At 41.6% G+C, this 19,995-nt stretch overlaps 1 protein-coding gene and 1 long non-coding RNA gene across 14 annotated transcripts in view; one reads left to right on the forward strand and one right to left on the reverse strand.

Annotated features, from left to right (window-relative positions):
• DTNB (dystrobrevin beta) overlaps positions 1-19,995 on the forward strand; it is a 241,584-nt gene that overhangs the window by 166,920 nt on the left and 54,669 nt on the right. For 7 of the 13 annotated variants that reach the window (XM_061433109.1, XM_061433112.1, XM_061433114.1 and 4 more), the window contains 2 exons: positions 14,857-14,946; positions 18,846-18,933. In XM_061433109.1, coding sequence (XP_061289093.1) covers positions 14,857-14,946; positions 18,846-18,933 — 178 coding nt within the window. The remainder of the gene's footprint in view (positions 1-14,856; positions 14,947-18,845; positions 18,934-19,995) is intronic. The other 6 variants (XM_061433116.1, XM_061433119.1, XM_061433117.1 and 3 more) reach the window with 1 other exon arrangement.
• LOC133257346 (uncharacterized) lies at positions 2,055-4,025 on the reverse strand. The gene is made up of 3 exons (XR_009739511.1): positions 3,739-4,025; positions 3,046-3,241; positions 2,055-2,868 (listed from the first exon to the last, which is right to left on the reverse strand). It is a non-coding gene; the product is annotated as an uncharacterized LOC133257346 (long non-coding RNA).

Consider the following 19,995-nt stretch of genomic DNA (forward strand, 5'->3'; position numbering starts at 1 on the left):
TATGGGGTGTGTATGCGAGGATGTAAGCTACTGTCCTTGGTATTTAGGAAGTGAACTAATGAGAGAACAGGTGGGGAGGAGGGGCTGATTTACAGAGGATGTCCTTTCTCAGAGGAACAGGAGGCTTATGAAAGAATACATGGCAGTAGAAGCTCTCCCACCTGCCTCGATTTTACAGTCACCCTTGCTGGCCTTAGCTTTTTATGGTAAACACTCGTAACATTCAGAGCCAGACCCAGAATCTAAGTATCAACTCAGGAATGTTTCTGCTTCAGAACTCAGAAGACAAGGTAGATTATTGAAAGAAGTCAGCTTGTGGGTTTTATGTTTTGTTAGTCGCTCAGTCGTATCTGGCTCTTTGCAACCCCATGAACTGTAGCCCGCCAGGCTCCTCTGTCCGTGGAATTTTCCAGACAAGAATTCTGGAGTGGGTTGCCATTCCCTACTCCAGGGGATCTTCCCCACCCAGGGATCAAACCCAGGTCTCCTATATTACAGGCAGATCCTTTATGATCTTAGCTAGCAGGAAAGTCCAGGTTTTATGTTTTAGCAACGCCATTTATAAGGACTTCACTTCACCTGAGTTCTCCTCACTTACTAGTTTTGTCATCTGACTCCCTGAGGGCCCTAAGTGTATGGTGACCAAGGGCACTGTGCATTTAGGGACCCACAGCTGAATGCAGTTGCTAGAGTCTGTTGGAGGGAGTACATTTTTCTGGATGATATTTCATTGCTTGAGCAGGCTGAAAGAAGGGAGTTGGAATAATAATCATCACAGCTCCTCTCTAGAAGGACTGCTACCCTTAAGCTTGATGTTGCTGCATAAAGCCCCAGCTCAGTAGTCAACGGCCAGCTGCCATTGTCAGTCACAAAATATCTACGATTTCTGAAAGTTGTTTCAGATGATACTGTATAACCTGGGTGAATATTTTAAAGTCAGCAGTTCAGCTAGCATCTCTTTCTGGGTAGGCTTCGTCAGTGCTAGCGGTGGTAGTCACAGACTCTCCAGGGGCTGACCAGCAGACCAAGCGAGGCCAAAGCCCTAAGAGACTGGAGCAAAGGCAGAGCTCTGTGACTTAGCATGAAGAGTAGTTGTTAGAGAGGCTGCGTGGGAACAAGATGCCCCTGTCCAGCAATATTGTCCTTAGAACTTTAGGAGATTTCATTTCTATTCAGAATGAAATGATGATATAACATCCAGACATTAATTGCATAACTCATAGATCTGGCTCTTCCTGGCCCCAGTTACTAACCCGTATAAATTTCAGATAGTACCCTATTTACTTCCTCGAGGACTCATCCGTGTTTGTTTTCTCCTCTGAATGTCGTCAGACCTGTGTCTCCAGAGTCTGAGAAAAGCCAGGAGCCTGACACGTTATCCCAGTCATAGATCCTTCCTCTGCCAGGGCAAAGAATCCTCGGGGGGCATAAGGCTACTCTCCAGAATGAGGTTTTCTTTAGAACTCAGCATAAGACGTAAGTCACTGAGTCAAATAAGAATACACACAGTATCAAAAACGCCCCAGGAAAAAATTAAGAGTTCCAATTTCTACCTTTCTGATAGGCCATGCATATAAAAATAGTCACAGCCCCAGTGGTGAAAAAATATTTGATTAGCTCAGGAAAAGATGGTCTCAAATGTAATGGTTACTTTTTACAGAAGAAAACCTTATAAAGGGCTGAGATGCTGACAATCATGTGAGAAACTGTAAATTATGTACCTGAAAGGTTCCCCTCTAGGGATTTGCCCTCCAAATATTCTTCTAATATTCTCATATTGACATGTTTATAGTTGAAAAGAAATTTCGTCTTTGTCTGAGACTGAGTAGTTTCTAGAAATGTGCTTCTGTTAAAGAATCAGAACAGTATACTTAAAAACAAACAAACTTCCAGAACTTTAAAACAGACTTAAATTGCCCCTCTGCTAGTTAATTTCCTCTGAGGCTTGCTTCTACCCGTCTATTTCCCCAAGGTTCAGAATGTGATTACATTATTACGGTCTGCACTATTGTACTATTTTAAGTCATACCTTATATTCAAACCAATATGAAAAATGATGCTGATATTTTTAATGTATTCTAAAGCTTTGCCTTTAATTATTTATACACATAAAAATGTTTACAATTCTGTGGGCACTTCATATAACTTTGACATCAACAAAAACCTCCAGGATGAAACTTTTGACTTTGTGCATTTGTTTGGTACAGTAGTTTTAACTCTTTTAACTTCAAGTATTAAAATCTAAAAAAGCACAAACCCAGTTAAGCCAGATGAAAACATTGTAAAAGTCTTGTGTACAACCTTGTACGCACTTCCCTGGTGGTCCGGGGATTGAGGGTCCATCTTCTAATGCAGGGGATGCAGATTTGACCTCTGATCGGGGAACTAAGATCCCACATGCCGTGGGGCATCTGAGCCTGCATACAGCAAACAGAGTAGCCCTCATACTGCAGCTGGAGAAGCCCCTGGAATGCGCTGCAACAAAGACCAGCACAGCCCAACAAAAAGAAGAAAGGGAAGAGCAGAAGCTGAACTGCCACCGAGACGTCCACCTTTGGCTTCTCCATCTCTTGGCTCCTCTCAGAGGGCAGTCTTCATTCCCTCCTCCTATAGAACAGCCACTGCTCAAGGTGCCAGTGGCTTCCAACTCACATCCTCAGCCTTGTCTCTCGAGAGGTTGTGCCTTTCTTCTTTCAGATTAGGAGACTCCAGGAAAGGATTCTTGTTGTCCTGGATGGCATTACTGCCTATCCTCGTGTGTGTGTGTGTGTGAGAGAGAGGGAGCCAAACTCTCAGACCTGTATCAGGAGAATTGAGGGAGGAGCATTTCCCCTAAAGAAGGTTGTACTGTCAAGAGCAGCAGAGATCCTGTAAATAGAAAAATACCAGAGGTTGTTGGCAGAGTGCTGTTTTGCTGCCCAGCACAGAGAGGTGTGCAGAGGTGTGCACATGTGCATGCGCGCACACACACACACACACACTTCCCTCCCCACGAGCTTTTCTTCCTGACACAGTGCAGCAATATGACTACGAGTGCGCGCTCACCTTTCCTGGAGGTCTTATCCACCTCCTGCAGACAGCATGGGGTCCCGGATATCTGGGTAACGTCCATTCATCAGGATCAGCTCTTTTGTGATTCATTAACCTAGTCTACCGTGACCGAATGAGAAGTTTTAAGAACGCTCACATCTTTACAACTCACAGCTACAACTGCAACTCACAAGTCTGTAACAGCAGATATCTGAAAATAGGATAATTGTAATTTAGAGAAGTGAGGTGGGGGGGAGGGGGGAGGAAAGTCACAGGAAATAGGACATATTAAGCCATATCTGCCCATTTCCTCCTGAAACACCATGAAAATGACAGTCAAGAGATTTTTTTTTTTTTTAGTAGAAGCCCACAACAACAGAGAAAAATGGGCGAGGAAACAATAGCAAGAACATTTTGGAAGCAGCAAAGCAGATGGCTGAGTGGTAACTGATTTTTCCAGACTGGAGAGAACTAAAACCTAAGCCAACTGAGAAACCCAGAGGAAAGCCCACCCGGGAATGGGAAGGCTCTGTGGGGGGAAATACAGAATGATGGCTCATAGTCTGTGTAAGAAGCACTTACAGCCTCAGAATGTCTACGTAACTGGGCACCTGCCCCTGCCCTACCCTGCCAGAGCTGAGATTTATGCCTGTGGTTTCTGGAACAATACAACCCCCATAAAAACCCAACTTGTCCTGATCATCTCACCTTGGTGGGCTGAGGCTACTGGCTTCCAGACAACGTGTCTCTGTCTCTTGGAACATCATATTAAGACTTCAGGAAAGCCCCACTGTGTCCTGTTACTCCTCTCAAAGTGCTTAGGGCTCCAGCCAGAGGGGCACAAGATCCAAGTCCTAGGATCCCAGAGATTACAGTTTAACCAGTGGCTTTGCTCTGTAGCCATGTAGCAAAGATTGACGTATTCCCTCCCTGGATGGAGAGTTTTGCTACCATTGACACTTCTTGACTCAGCTAGTTCCAATCAGCGTTACACCCCACTCCCAGTATTAGTTTCTATTTTAGTCATAATTCTTGGCTACAAATAATAGAAGGTCAGTTTGAATTGGCTTAGGGAAAACAAGAAGATTTTTTTGTTTTTGTAACTAGGCTGTGGGCAGAGCAGGGGGTAGTGGCTGGGCCCCTGGGCGGACAGAGCAAGGGGAACTCTAACTGCTGTAGGTGTTTCCCCCACCCATCGCCTCCTTGCTCCTCTCTACTGCACATCTGCTCCTTCTTCCCTAATGTAACTATCATTCCACGCAGCAGGGAACAAAGCCAGGAGACCCATGTGTTCACATTTCGTAACCTCATTGCTCTAGGTGGATCCAGTTTGAAAACTTTCAATGGAAGTTACATTGGATCCATCTTGGGTCGTGTTACCCACCCCGGTGTTTTCTGTTCAGTGGCCCCACCTAGAATAACATGGTTGAATGGGTAGGGGTCAATTCACAAACAAGGGTGAGTCTACTTCCCTGGAGAAGGTGGGGCTGCTGAGGAGACATGTCACTATAAACTTCTTTCTCAGGTGGTTTCTGAAAGAAGTACACGTGAAAGCATATTACATCACACCTCCACGTGCATGGATTTCTTTCAGGAGACCTTTGTTCCCTTACCCCCTTAATTTTTCTCAAGGGTTAAATAATTCTTGCTATTCTGTTCAGTTTATGGAGATGATTGCGTGGGACATAACACCCCCTTTGAGTGGTGAACAGGTAAATACAAGAGCCACAGATCCTGAGTAAGTCACCAGTTGCAAGGGACCTTAAATAAGGGCAAGATTTTATCGGAGCCTTTTTACTTTAATCCATACTTCACAAGAAGGAGAAGCAGTTTTTAAAGGCCAGGAGGTGCCACAGTTTAAGTACTACTTCTGAGCTATAGAAACGTGACCAAGTTAAGAGGTGAGTTGTCCTATACGGGTTTTAAAATGGCTTTCTGACTGGGCGGCAAGATAAAGAGCTTATCTTGTTATCTACAGAAGGCAGTGGGGTGACAGAAGCCACAGAACGCTGCCTTTTCAGACTGAAAACAAAAGAGATGTGGGGAAACTGAGAAGAGAGACAAAATGAAATTGGTCAAGGCAGACACTGTGCATGTGTGGACTCGGGCCACTGATTCTCTCTTTCTGTGAAATGAGAAAAATAGAGTTTGGTGGAAAGCAAAAACTAATGAGGTTTTCGGCAGCGCCCTGAAACAGCTACCTTGTATGAATTCTTTGTGACAACCTCTCCAAGGCAACTCAGCAATTATTTTTTCTCCAATTTTTTTTTTTCCTTGAAAGACAGAAAAGCAGAGTAATTGAAAATTAACACATAATCTTATGGAACTGCAGAGTTGGCACATTTCCAGAGTGTGTCTGATGGCCTGGGCAGCCTGCCAGTTTTCAGTGGCTTCTGGGTTGGGATTAAATTCCATTTCCATTCAAGCATTTAAGGTAAACCCTTCAGCAGTTCTAACTCAGGTTAGTACAGATTAAAAGCTTGAGTATTTCCAACTCCATACTTCCAAACTTTGATATGAATAGTTTCCTCCTCTCGTTGGACTGAGGCTTGAGATCCAGAATGTGAGCAAGAATTGCATCCATGACGGACCGTCAGCAGAGCAGAGGGGAAGAAGGAGCAGGTCTGGGGGAGAAATCGTGAGTTGAGTGTCCCCACATTTCGATTGAGATGCTTGAGGGATCTTGGGCTTGAAGACGGGCTTGCTACATTTTGAATGTGGGGGAGCTGAGGAAGGGAGTGGTTGGTTTTCTTTCTGGTTTGAGCTAGGTACCTTTGGTCAAAACACAGAAGGAAGATTTTGGGAGGAAGTTAGCAAGGTTATGTGAGTTAGAGGAGCCTGGGGGACGTCAGGGAACCACACCATTGCATGAATTCTTGAGATCTGACAAATGGCCAGTAGAACATATACACAGTCAGTCTCTCTCTCACACACACACACATTTTTACATATGCTTTGGAGGCTGTTGCCTTGGATACCTCATGACCGTCCCTGCTGCTAAGAAGCTGACTAGGTGCAGCACATTGCTTTCTAATAAGATGCTATTAAGATGCTCCATGAGCTTGCACACACAACGGAAACTCCTATAGTGATGCTCAAATTCCTGTGCTGGTCTGGCTTAGACGGACTTGGTTTTTCATCCCCATCAAACTATTAAAATGTTTCAATTTCTTTTAATAAGCAGACACTTAAAACAAATCAGTGCTGTAGTATAAGGTCTTAACCTTTTTCCTGGATCTCATTAGGAAAACTCTAGTCTGCTCCCCACCAATCCAATCTCGTTTTTGCGACCAAAGGGATTTTTCTGAAGTACAGGTCTGAGTATGTTATGCTCCTGGATAAAAATCTTCAGTGGCTCTTCCCTTCTGCAGTGCTGTCCAAAAGCATGGAAATGTTCTGTGCTAACCCGTCTGGTAGCCATTAGTCATGTGTGGGTACTGTACACTTGAAATATGACTGATGCAACACAGTGAATTTTTAATTTTACTTAAATTAATTTGAATTTAAACAGCCACAGGTGGCTAGTGGCAGTGCAGTTCTGCAAGGTGCAAGGCACATTCTTCATTTCTGAGCTGACCCTTGCCATCCTCTGCAGCCATACCTATTCCATGGTTTCTACTTGGCATTTACTCTCAGAGTTACTTAATCACTCACAGTTCCCCAAGCAGGTCGGCGCATATGCTGCTCTGCCTTGGTGCCTCCCATCCTTTTTCCTGTTATTTCCTTCTCTTTGTCATCTAATTCTGCCTTCTCAACTTAGCTTCACCACCTCCAGGAAGCCTTCCCTAGTACCCTAAAGCTAGATGAAGTGTTCGTCTTCTATGATCTGTAGCATCTTGTACATATCATAGAATTGTTATTAGCCATTTGTTTCATGCTTTTCAAGACCCTTAGCTCCTTGAAGGCAAAAATCCACCAGGCTTGATCCAGAAACTTACTCCTTTTCTCAAATCTTGCTGCTGCTTGCCCCTTGATCAGCATTTCTGCTAGGAAAGGGGTTTTCTTCATCAGTTATTTCAAGCACGTAGCATCGTATAGCAATGCCTGCTTGTTTCACTGAGGGCTGAGAGATAAAGGACAGGGATTATACTGGAATATCCGGTTCTGATGCAGTACACTCCTGCTGGCCCCTCTTGGTTAGCTGTAACTTCCACTCTTTATCAGTGAGAAACCTGGCTCCCGTCAGTCACCATCCGTTTACATATTTGGTCAGTGGCTGATAGTGTGCATAGCAGTTTCAGAATTGCTGATTTATTTTTTAAACAGATGATTGTTAAGTCATATATTATACAACTCGTCCATTTAACACATACCATTTAGTGGTTTTTAGTATATTCACAGAGTTGTAAAACCATTACCACGATAGATTTGAGAACATTTTCATCACCTCCCCAAACTGATTTGTTACTAAAAAAAATCTCTGCAGTGTGGAGACTCGACTGTAGAGAACTAGAGTGGAAGAAAAGAAAACAGTCACGAGGCTCTTGGAGTAGACCAAGTGGCCCTGGGGGAGGACTTCCAGACGAGAGTATGGCAGCAGTAGGCGTGGCAGGAGTGGCTGGTTTGGGGATCTGTTCTGAAAGTAGAGCCAGCAGGACCTGGTTAAGAGATTAGATGGGCAACAGGAGGAAAAGAGAAATCAAGAAGACTTCTCAGCTTTGGGGCTTGTTGACTGGGTGAATGAGAATGCCGTTTATTAAACCAGCCAGTTGCGGGGAGTGGCAGGTGGACAAGAAACGTGTGGAGAATTGAGCTGTATTTTGAACATGTTGGGCTTGAGATGCCTGTTAGGCAGGCAAGGGCAGATGCTGAACGGGCATCAAAGTTACATGATTCTGGAGCTCTGGGGAGAGGTCAGGGCTGGAGTACGAAGCTGAGAAGATTACAGGTAATGCCTTTTATGGAAGATTGTTCTAAGAACAAACAGAAGATCTGTAAAAGTCTCTGATGGGTCACAGTACTTTGTTGGTAGTAACTGCTATGTTATGGTATTTAATCCTCCCAACACTCTCTAAAGTAAATATTTCATGAGGTAGATTTTGTATTATTGTGATTTTACAAATGAGAAGACTAAGACATAGAGAGGTTAATGTCCAAGCTCACATGGCTAACAAGTATCAGAGTTTGGATTAAACCCAAGACTGCCTGACTCCTGTGCCCGAGTTCTCGGTTGCTATGCTCTGCTGCCTTTTACTTAGTAAATAATTCTGCTACCAGGGGTGCACACTGGCTCTAGCATGCTTGCTTGTAGTGTCTCTGACCTTGTCCCACCCCTGCTTACCCTTCATCCCAGCCACCCACCCCCTCACCACCCCCCACGCACCATCAGATCCCTTCCCCATGCTACCTTGCCCATGGGTGTGTTCTTAACCTGGGCCAAAGGCGCCCTCTCTTGCTAACACTGGAGATTCTGCTGGAGCTATGAGACGGTCACCTAGGATCCCAAGCCTCTGTTGTTTTGGAGAGCCATTCTCATACTGCAGTGTGCAGCTGGAGCCCTGGAAGCTTGTTTCAAATGCATATTCCCAGGCCTCGTTCCCAGGTAATTTGATTCAGTAGAAGCTTGAGGGTTCTAAAGGAAGAAGTCTGGGGAAATGTGTTTTTAGAAATGCTGCCTTTGACCCTGCAGTCCCATCAGGACCTTCTGTCCCCAACTATGCTCATTATTACCATTGGTTTAGAGCTGGGAGATGCCTTATGAGGGAAAGAACCTGGGGAGAAATGTATTCATCTCATGGTCACTTCTCTTTTTAACTTTGGTTCATTTTAATCACCCTTGTCTTTGCTGGTCTCCCTAATTGGGTAAAATTCTACTATTACTTCCTCTCATAGGAGAACAGTGTCCTTATCGTCATAACACTCATTACACTTGGAGTTTTCCTTATTTGTGTGATCATCTCTTTTCTACTTGACTATTGCTCTCTTGATGTTAACAGTCAAGTAGAAAAATCCACGTCTGGGTTTTGCTCATGTCCTCCTGTCCTGGCACAGTGCTGACTCTAGTCAGTGCTCCAAACATTGACTCACATGCCCAATCTCCATCAGAAGTGCCATTCAAACTATTGTGTACTCAGGCGTGCAAATCACCTACTTTTATGGATTGAATTAACTTTTGATAGCTTAGAAATAGAACAGTTATTTTCATTATTTTATTTGTTATAGGATTCCAAAATATTCCAAAGGATTGACTTTGTTTTAGAAAAACAGAGTTCTAAAGCAAAATCTGTTTGTAAGTTGGGATTGTATATATGTTGCATATACACATTGCAGCACATTCAATGCATGTATGCATAATCAAAAAAGAAAGGGTTTATCAAAAAGTAAATCTGAAAAACAGGTACATTTTTGAATGTGAGTAGAATGACATAACACCCATTGTTGTTCAGTTGCTAAGTCCTGTCTGACTCTTTGCAACCCTATTGATTGCAGCACGCCAGGCTCCTCTGTTCTCCACTATCTCCTGGAGTTTGCTCAAATTCATGTCTATTGAGTCGGTGATGCCATCTAACCATCTCAAACTCTGTCATTCCCTTCTCCTTCTGCCTTCAGTCTTTCCCAGCATCAGGGTCTTTTCCAATGAGTTGGCTCTTCATATCAAGTGGCCAAAGTATTGGAGCTTCAGCTTTAGCATCAGTCCTTCCAATAAATATTCAAGGTTGATTTCCTTTAGGATTGACTGTTTTGATCTCCTTGCAGTCCAAGAGACTCTCAAGAGTCTGCCCCAAACAAAATTGTCAGAAGATTCATGGGCATTTAAGTTCCTCATTTGCCATAAGCAGCTACTGTTAATGCTTTTCGTTTTGGCCTAGATCCCTAATCATCTGGCAAACAACACTAGTTCTGAATAGCAGGCTTCGTATCATCCTAAAATGGAGTTTAATGGACTGTTGCTTCTAGAGTAAACGTCTCCAGTTTCTGTTCTGCCATTTCCTTTGGAACACATCACGGTCAGATTTTCATGCCCGTTACTCTGCCAAAACTACTTTTGTCAAGGAGACCAGAGACTTCCCACATGCTAAATCCAGTGGTGAATTCTCAGGACTTCCAGGCTTGACCTGTCAGTGGCATTTGATGTAGATGATTGCTGCCTTGTACTTGAAACACTTTCTGTGCTTGCCTGTAGGTACTATGCTTTCTGGCTTTTCTCCTATTCCTTCTCTGCCTCCTTTGCTGATTTTTCCATACCCTTTGACCTATAAATGTTAGCATACCAGAGGGACCACTTCTCTTTTCTGTCTGTACTCAACTCACTGTAGGTGATCCCATCCATACTCATGACTTTCGATAAAATCTGCATACTAGTTACTGTAAAACTTCTTTTTCTGACTGAGACTTTTTCCTTGAACTTTCACCTTTTCCCTCACACATCTTCCTCCTAATCAGTACCTTCACTTGGGTATTTAATATATATTTCATAACTAGCATATTTTAAACTCAGTTCTATATCTTCTCCCACCAAATCTGCTTCTCCCATATTCTTCCCCATCTCTGTGAATGGCAGTCCCATTTTCTTAGTTGCTTGGTCAGAATCGTTAATTTTTCTCCCATCTAAACTGTCAGGTTATTAAATCTATCCAAAATCACTGTCAAAGTCTATCTAATATCTTGTTATTTATTATCACTTCTACAGCTACTATTTCCTAGCCACTCTTGTCTCTCATCTGGAATGTCAAGATGCCTTCTAATTGACTGCTTATTCCCCCTGCTCTCTGGCACTTTATCCTTCCTGTAGCAAATGATCCTATTAAAATACAAGTTACACCTCACTTCTGCTCAAAACTTTCCAGTAAATTCTAATTTCAGAGTAAAAGCTAAAGCTTTTGTCCTGGTATGCAGGATTATATAACCTACTTCTTAATCTGTCTGCCATAAAGACCCAGCTTTGTTTTGAATTCTAGTTTGAAGTGAACTGATACTTTACAAAGATATGATAAAAATAAGTTACTACAGAAAGAACCTCCACTCTGGTCATGGTGGACTAACTGGTATCAAATTAGCTCTCTCACTATAAACCACTGGAAAACTGGTCTGAATGTAAAAACAACAGTTTTCAGGAACTAGACAGTAAGTAGCGTAGGACTGATTCCTGAGATGGAAAACAAGTGAGATAGCCCCATGATTGCCCAGACTTTCTGCAGGAATGCATTTGCCAAACACCAGTGCAGGATATAAGCAGAGCAAGGTGGTCTTGCTGAGAATGAGAAAGTAGAGATTGGAGTCAGGGAGCAAAATTTGCTGAGCAAAACACCAGAGAGGAATACATGTGCAGAGAAAGAGCTCCATAAATCTGAAGAGAGATCCCTTGAGTCTTCAGCTAAAAACTAAGCTGTATTTGCATGTAATGAGATTTCACATGATCTGAGAGAGAACAACCCCTGGGGATTTGAAAGTGGAACAACTACCTGAGCTCACACTGTTGAGTTCTAACCAACATATATAGTTTGAGTTCTAACCAACCAGAGTAAAGAGACAAGATTGAATGCTTGAGGCACTCAGTAAAGACCCCAGAAGGACCACATCTTAGGAGTGGGTCAAATTAGCCCTAAATAAAGTTACTCTAGATCTGCACTAATGAAGCTTCAACACAAGCCTCAAAAGGATCAAGCTGTTCACAAGGAAATTGACTGCCATTCTTAAGAGGAAGACAACAAAATCCAGACATTCAGCAACATAATACTGCGCATTTGCACCATTCAGTGGAAAATTAGAAGACATAGGAAGAGGCAGGAAAGTATGACATGTAACCAGGAGACAATTAGTCAACATAACAGAGCCAGAAATAACCCATGTGATGCAGCTAACACACATGGACTTTGAAGCATCCATGATAAGTATCGAAAGTATAAACGAGGAACTTCCGTGGTTGTGCAGTGGTTAAGACTCCGTGCTCCCAGTGCAGGGTGCCAGGGTTCCATCCCTGGTCAAGGAACCAGATCCCACATGCCACAACTGAGGAAAAAAAAAAAGATCCTCCATGCTGCGTCTAAAGGTCCCACATGCTATAGTGAAGAGTAAAGATCCTGAGTGCCAGAACTAAGACCTGGTGCAGCCAAGTAGTAAATATTTAAAAAATATATTTATAAAAGAAAATATCAACATAATGTGGAGAAAATGTGAGAAATAAAAAAGAACCTAGTATAAATGTGATTGGAATTTTTTGCATGTATAGTCTACTTCCATTAAAACCTTTAAAATAAAAAAATTAGAGCTTACAGGGTTGAAAGCGATTATACTGAAAAATTCAGTGAATGGACTTAACAGTAGGTCAGAAATTACAAAATGAAAGTTCACTGAACTTAAAGACAAAGCAATACAAACTATCTAAAATGAAGCAGAGAGAAAAACATTTGAAAAACAGAGCCTCAGTGACCTTTGGGACAATGTCAAACAGTGTAACAGAAGGGGAGGAAAATAATTATTCATGGAAATAATTTTTTCCAAATTTCTGAATAAATTTTTACATATTTAATGAAAACTACAAACACACAGATACAAGATGATCAACAAACTAAGCAGAATGAACACAGAAAAACATAGCAACACACATCACAATCAAATTGCAAAAAAAGAAAAAAAACGCAGTGATAAAGAGAAGACATTAAAAGCAGTTAGAGAAAAAAAGACATGTTACATATGGGAACAAGGGTAAAATTTTCCAATGAGTTCTCAATGAAAATAATGCAAGTTAGAAAATAGAATGATATCTGAAAGTGGTGAAAGAACTGAGTTTTATTCTAAAATATAGAAATTTCCTAGCTTTATCCACTGAAAAACCTAGAAGTGGTGACAACCCAAGAACAGTGAGCACTCTAGTACCCTGACTGTGGCTTCTGAATGCTCTTTCTCAGTAAAAGGGACCTGAGACCCTTGGAAGAAAGGTTGATTCTAAGTGTGGAGCAGGACATATACAAGATGAGACTGAGGCATCTTACTGTACAAACAGGGAAGCTAATAAGCTCTAGTGAAGCCTGCTTCCTGGGGTTCCCACTGGCCAAAGTTAGGACGATTTGAATACCATTGTAACGGATTGAAGCACATCAGATACACAAAAGTCTGTGAGTTTATAATGATATTAAGACAAACAAAAACCCTCCTAAGGCACTAGCTCATTTTTCTGTTGCTGCTAAATAAGAAATATTAACCATTGGTTTTACCTGTCCTGAATGAGCAGTATTTTACAGTAAGCAAATAGAAGAAATGAATAAACGTGCAAAAGATGATAAAACTAGAAAGTCAACCTTTTGTAACCCCTCATGAAATACTGTATCTAGGCAGGGATCATTTTAAATGCTAAAATTATTAGGTGAAAAGTTGATGGGCATGTTTGTAATAGAGAGATGTAACCAGTAGTATCTGAATCCACTGATTGGTATTTCCATTCCATTCCATTCCATTACGTACCTTCTGTTTGATTTATAAGTACATCATATTATATATGATGGAGTCTAGCCCTGTCTCAATAACAAAACAAAAGCAAAAACTTTAGTCCAGCATCTAGATCTGACCCACAGAGGCTAGAGAAACAAGTTTAATGATGCCTCCAAAATGTAGGATATGCAGCAAGGTAACCTGTTTTCTTCATAAGTAGATGATGGGGAAGAAACAGGGAAAAGGAAGAACTGTTACAGATTAAGAACAGAAACATATAATCAAATCCCAACATAAAAAACAAAAACAAAAAACATATCAACCAAATGCAAAGTGTGGACCATGTTTAAATCTTGACTTTAACTGTAAAAGGATATTTTTTAGGATTTAAATTTTCAGATGGACTAAGATATTCAAGAATTTTTGTTAATTTTTTCAGATGTGATAATGGTGTCGAGGTTGTATAAATTTTTTCTCTGATGTACAGACTCAAGTATTTGCAGGCGAAATAATAAATTGGTGTTACTCTAGCCACGCCCTCCTGCACAAAATGTTGGAAAAAGGAAGAATAAATGAAATAAGTTGACGGTGTTGATCTTTGTTGAACTTTAGTGACGGGTCCATGAAGTGTGCGTGCTCAGTCACTTAGTTGAGTCCAACTCTCTGCAACCCTGTGGACTGTAGCCCGCCAGGCTCCCCCGTCCACGGATTTTCCAGGCAAGAATACTGGAGTGAGTTGCCATGTCAAATGGTAGTCATTAAATAACTTTTTCTACTTTGTGCATATTTTAATACTTCTCTAGTGAAAAGTTAAAAAAAAAGAGAAAATCATGTGCTAAAGGACTTTCCAAATATCTGTAAGAGAAAGCCTCACTCAGATTGTATGCAACATTGTCCATTAAATACAATTCTAACAAGTTTTATATAAGTATCAGTTTTATGGGAGAAAATAGAATGATGCTAAAGGCAGTATCCTTGTAGAAATAAAAAGGTTTAATTGGTAACATGAAGTAACTGAAAACTCTGACAGGTAAACAGAAGCCACAGGAGAATTAAGGGGCCACTCAGTGATTAAATGGACCCACTCTGCCTCAGTTTTCCTGCCAGAGGGCATTCCCTACAAGATGTATCCATCACAGAGCCCAGAACCTGGGCAAGCCTGGTGGGTAAGGCTCCTCGGTGGCCCCCACACTGGTTTCTCCTTCTCACGGGCTGTAGTAGCAGCCCACCTACCAAAGCGGTTTTCAAAGGGGTTGCTTTTGTTGAAGGGATTAATGAGATATATTCCCTATGGTCTAACACCATATTCCGTTATGCCTTGTGGTTTTTCATTGTTTTCCTTATCATGATTTTTTTTGTTCTATTTTTCTTTGACGTTTGCCCATTTTAATCCATGTTCTTTTCTCGCTCTGTTTGTGTTTGTGTCACGCTTGCTGTCTTTGCCTCCGTTGTTCCTAGGTTACAGTATAGCCAGGATATACCCAGTCACTTGGCTGACGAGCATGCGCTGATAGCCTCCTATGTGGCCCGTCTGCAGCACTGTGCACGGTCAGTGGGAGAGCAGCAGCAGGCGGGTGGCCAGGGGCTGATCGGAGGGAGGGAGAGCTCTGTTACCCGGGGCTGCCAGCTGGAAAATACTCGGCATGTGGGGTTTTTCTTGAGAAGCTACCAGCTATGTTTGGCAGGGTTTAAATAATTGCTAAAGCATTAGCTTCTCAAAGAGAAGGAGCCTTGCCAAGCCTGGGCACTTACCTAAACACAGAGTCAGAAATTCTTCCTTAAAGTGAAGTACCCTTCCTTCCTTCCTTCAGACTACACTTAAAAGGGTGTAAACCTCAGAGATGTGCAGTCCCAAAGCCGTGTATTCACAGAGGTATTTGATACAACCTCTTCCTGTTTATTCTTGCCTAAATAATGGAATCTTTCAATCCATGTTCAAAGTCTAGGGTTGATCAGCACACCTTGTCTAATGTGGAGGCTTTGACACCATCACCTTGTTACATCTTTATGTGTTGCATCATCATCCATTCCCCCAAAATCTTATTGTTGATGATTTAAACCAGTGATTTTCAACAGTGGTATTGAGTCATTGTCACCTGAGAGACTTTTACCAAACCATATATACCTCCTCATATTATAATAATTATAGGTATTATAATTAACTAGAAACTACTGTTGATATGGGAATATGTCTGATCCCTCAGAGGGTTATGGTGGAAAAACATCTGATAACCACTAACTCTAGCAAAGTTAACCCTTTAAAAGAGTTACTAGCAGACAAAATGCCATTGCATTCAGGTAGACCCAAAGTCACCTATCCATTCCATGCCCACCCCTGCCACCATTCTGCAAGGAGAATGGCAGGTAAAGTTTAAATGATCTAAAGCCATCCCTCCCCTTTATATAGCAGCAGAGAAGAGTCTCTGTGCCAAATAGCCTGAGATTCTTACTCTGAGAGAGAAAACTAATTTATAAACTTAAACACATGGGAGAGGCTAGAGACTTAAATTTTGATCATAGCTTTGCCCTTAACATGCCTTGGCTCCACAGGAAGCGCTTATTCCCTGTGATAGCAGAAAAATAAATTAATAGTCAATTTTAAAATATGTATAATTGAAAAGGACTGTTTTAAGTATTATACTTTACAGCACTTTGCGTAGTTTTCCCAGTATGACCAAATGGTGTTTATTACTTTCAAGCATTTACCTGTCTCTAAAGCATTAGATTATAGGGTTCTCCTATCTCCCAGCTATAATTAATAAGCTTATTCTGTGGAGGGGAAGGCCTACAAATTGTGCATTGTATCATAGAGAGATGATTTCTGAGCACTCTGTCCCAGTCCCTTGATCTCTGGGAAGAAACTTGTCTCACCCTGGCAGGACAACTTATTTAGTATCAGTAAGGGCAGTTGTCCAAGTGATTAAAAGTTTCCATGGTGAATACAGCAGCAGAATATTTGACAGACACTGCTACCTGATATTTCAGCCCAGGAAGATGTATGCTAGGTTTAGCTGAGACCCTCAAGTCTCATGGCTTAGAGATGAGGCTCCCTGAGTGAGAATTGATGGCCAGGAGCCCTGGAAGAACATGAGGACTGGGTGAGTACTGCATCTCTTCTTGATTCATAGTCGAAGGAACTGAGCTTTGTACAGAAATTTCCAGGCTAACTATTGATAATTCTGAATATTGAGATTTAAAATCAGCTGAAGTAGAAGAATAAGGAACCTTTTTAATTTCCTTTGTAGTTTTCATTGACCTTAAAACCTATCATCAACAGAAAGTTCTAGTTTCTGGCTGGAATGCATGGCCAGTTAAAGCGACCATGTCTTCCACACTCAGGTAGGAATGACAGGTCAAATCAACCCTCCTAGGAGAGGGAATGTGATGGAGAGGAGGACCTCTTTTGCAAAGAGGAACCTATTGTGTCACAGAGGACAGCCTCTGTAAGTCCCACTTCTTAGGCTGCTGTTCCCTCCATAACAGTATCTACTTGTTTGGGTAAATGTTTATTTTGTTGTTATTTAAAAGATAAAGAGAGTCCTCTTGTTTCAGACAAACATAGGCATAAGTACTATAATTCAGCCCTGACCTTGGGGCCCTAACCCTAAAGTATTAAAGCCAACCATTGGTAGCATGTTGTTATTGCAAGATCATCTTTTGAGAAATGATTATATTAATATATGCTAGAGACTGACACTTGCACACCTAAAATTATATAGTGTTGAGAAGTGTCCTTGGCAGAAGACCGTGACATTGACAGTGGCAGCACCTTAAAAAAAAAATTCATCCTAGAGGAAAGACCAAGTGAAGCTTAGAGAGTTAGTCACAGAGATAGAAATACAGGATGGTAAAAAAAAAAAATCTAAGAAAAATATAGTTGACTTTGTATATGAAAAGTCCAGATCTCTATTGATTTACCTCTATCCTTCCCAGATTCTCTTCAGTAATTATAAAAAGGTCTTTAAATTTTTTTCATATTTCATATTTTGTCATACTGTTAAATTGCAATCAGGGGTTTGGAACTCCAGGAACCTGGAGCCAAAGTAGAAACAAGCCATGACAGTCATCTCTCGTCAGATAGTCATCATCATTATTGTTGTCTTAAAGCTTCTGTCAGAACTGAAACAAAGTAGAATTATATAGCCACAATGCTGGTTAATCTAGAAGTGCCTTATATGGATAAGTAGCAGTTGACATCACACCCTAAACTAAAGATGTCAACCATAATCAGCAGAAGGTTCTATATGAGCAGAACATATACACAGAACTAGCCTCCTGCTCAAGAATCCTTTTATCCAAGGTAGTGGAGAAGGCAATGGCAAGCCACTCCAGTACTCTTGCCTAGAAAATCCCATGGATGGCGGAGCCTGGTGGGCTACAGTCCATGGGGTCACCACGAGTCGGTCGCGACTGAGCGACTTCACTTTCACTTTTCACTTTAATGCAATGGAGAAGGAAATGGCAACCCACTCCAGTGTTCTTGCCTGGAGAATCCCAGGGATGGCAGAGCCTGGTGGGCTGCTGTCTATGGGGTCGCACAGAGTCGGACACGACTGAAGCGACTTAGCAGCAGCAGCAGCAGCAGTGGCACTAAGGTAGTGGCGGAAAATAAGAGTGAAAGTCTCTCAGTCGTGTCTGACTCTTTGCGACCCTGTGGACTATACAGTCCATGGAATTCTCCAGGCCAGAATACTGGAATAGGTAGCCTTTCCCTTCTCCAGGGGATCTTTCCAACCCAGGGATCGAACCCAGGTTTCCTACATTACAGGCAGATTCTCTACCAGCTGAGCCACAAGGGAAGTCCCAAGAATACAGGCGTGGGTAGCCTACCTTAATGGAATTTAAAATTTTTAGAATGCTGGAACTCTTGTTAAGAGTAACAGACTAAATTAATTCACTCAAATTGGGGCTACAGTTGTAGAACAAGTATGGTAAAAGAAGAGAAAGAACATTGGAGGGGAATGTTTGATACCATGGAATCTTCCCCCACTTTATCATATTGTGAGCCTGCCCTAGCTTAGGTTCCTCAGTTTTGCTCAGCCAATGTTAAGAGTACTTCCCCAGCCCTCTGTTTTTCGTGATGTTTTAGTTTTCTCTTGGTCTTTTTGAATTCAAGACCTATATCTAAATGTCATGAGGTTTTCTTAAAACAATCGATTGGAAATAGCTCCCTAGGCTTTATAGATGCCCCTTTTTCAGCCTTTGCATTCAAACAGAAGTGTCCCCTCTGAAGCTGTAGGAGCAACAGGGATATACTGCCCAAAAGAGGTGTTATGCATGGCCTTGTCATTTCTCTAAATCCCTTTGGTCTCAGAAGACCATTAGTATCTATGATTCAGGTCCCCATTTCTTTTGTTACCATTCTTTTTCCATCTGTTCTTTCTGAGAGAGAAGCAAGAGTAGGGGTTGTTTAATAGATACCTGTTGAATTTTTATCTCCTTGGCAGTGTCCTGGACAGTCCTAGCCGACTGGACGAGGAGCACCGGCTTATAGCCCGCTATGCTGCCCGGCTGGCTGCAGAGGCAGGAAACATGGTAAGTAAATAGAGGATTACAGGAGAGTAGCAGAAATTTACATTATTTTAATATATAGATGGAAGGGGAATGGTAACCATGAAACTCTGGAGAGTAGATACCTCAGAGACAGGAAGCGGGAAACAGGTTTAAGGAAGGGATTGCAGTGGTCTTTAATTTTATCTATAATAACCACTTTTAAAAATCAATCAGTAAAAGAAAATCAAAGAACCAAAATTTGGTTCTTTAAAAAGATTGATAAAATTAATAAAGCCCCTAGAAATCCTGATCAAACAGAAAGGGAAAAGGATGTGGAAAAAAGAGAACGTTTATACACTGTTGGTGGGAATGTAAATTGGTAAAGACTGTGAAAAACAGTATAGAGGTTCCTTAAAAACTAAAAATAGAACTACCATGTGATCCAGCAATTCCACTCCTGGGTGTATATCTGGAAAATAACAAAAACACTAATTCAAAAAGATACATGTACCCCAGTGTTCATAGCAGCACTATCTACAATAGGCAAGGCATGAAAGCAACCCGAGTACCCATCAACAGATTCTTGAATTAAGATGTGGTTCACACACACAAGCTGGAGTATTACTCAGCCATACAAAAGAATGAAATATTGCCATTTGCAGCAACATGGGCGGACCTAGAGAATATTATGCTTAGTGAAATGTCAGAGAAAAGCAGATTCTAGACAATATCACTTAAATGTGGAATCTAAAAAATAATACAATAAGTATATATGCAAAACAGAATCAGACTCGGGACTTCCCTGGTGATCCAATGGCTAAGACTCCATGCTCCCAGTGCAGAGGGCCTGGGTTTGATTCCCGGTCAGGGAACTAGATCTTCTATGCTGCAGCTAAAGATCCCACATGCCCACCACTGACTTGGTGCAGCCCAATAAATAGATAGTTAAAAAACAAAATGGGGACAGACTCACAGACATAGAAAACAAACTTGTGGTTACCAAAGGGTAGGAGGGACAAGTTTTGGATATGGAATTAGCAAACTACTATACATAAAATAAATAAGCAACAAAGATTTACCATATAACACAAAGAATTATACCTA

Source organism: Bos javanicus, chromosome 11 (genome assembly GCF_032452875.1).
Source record: "Bos javanicus breed banteng chromosome 11, ARS-OSU_banteng_1.0, whole genome shotgun sequence".
Lineage (NCBI taxonomy): Eukaryota > Metazoa > Chordata > Mammalia > Artiodactyla > Bovidae > Bos > Bos javanicus.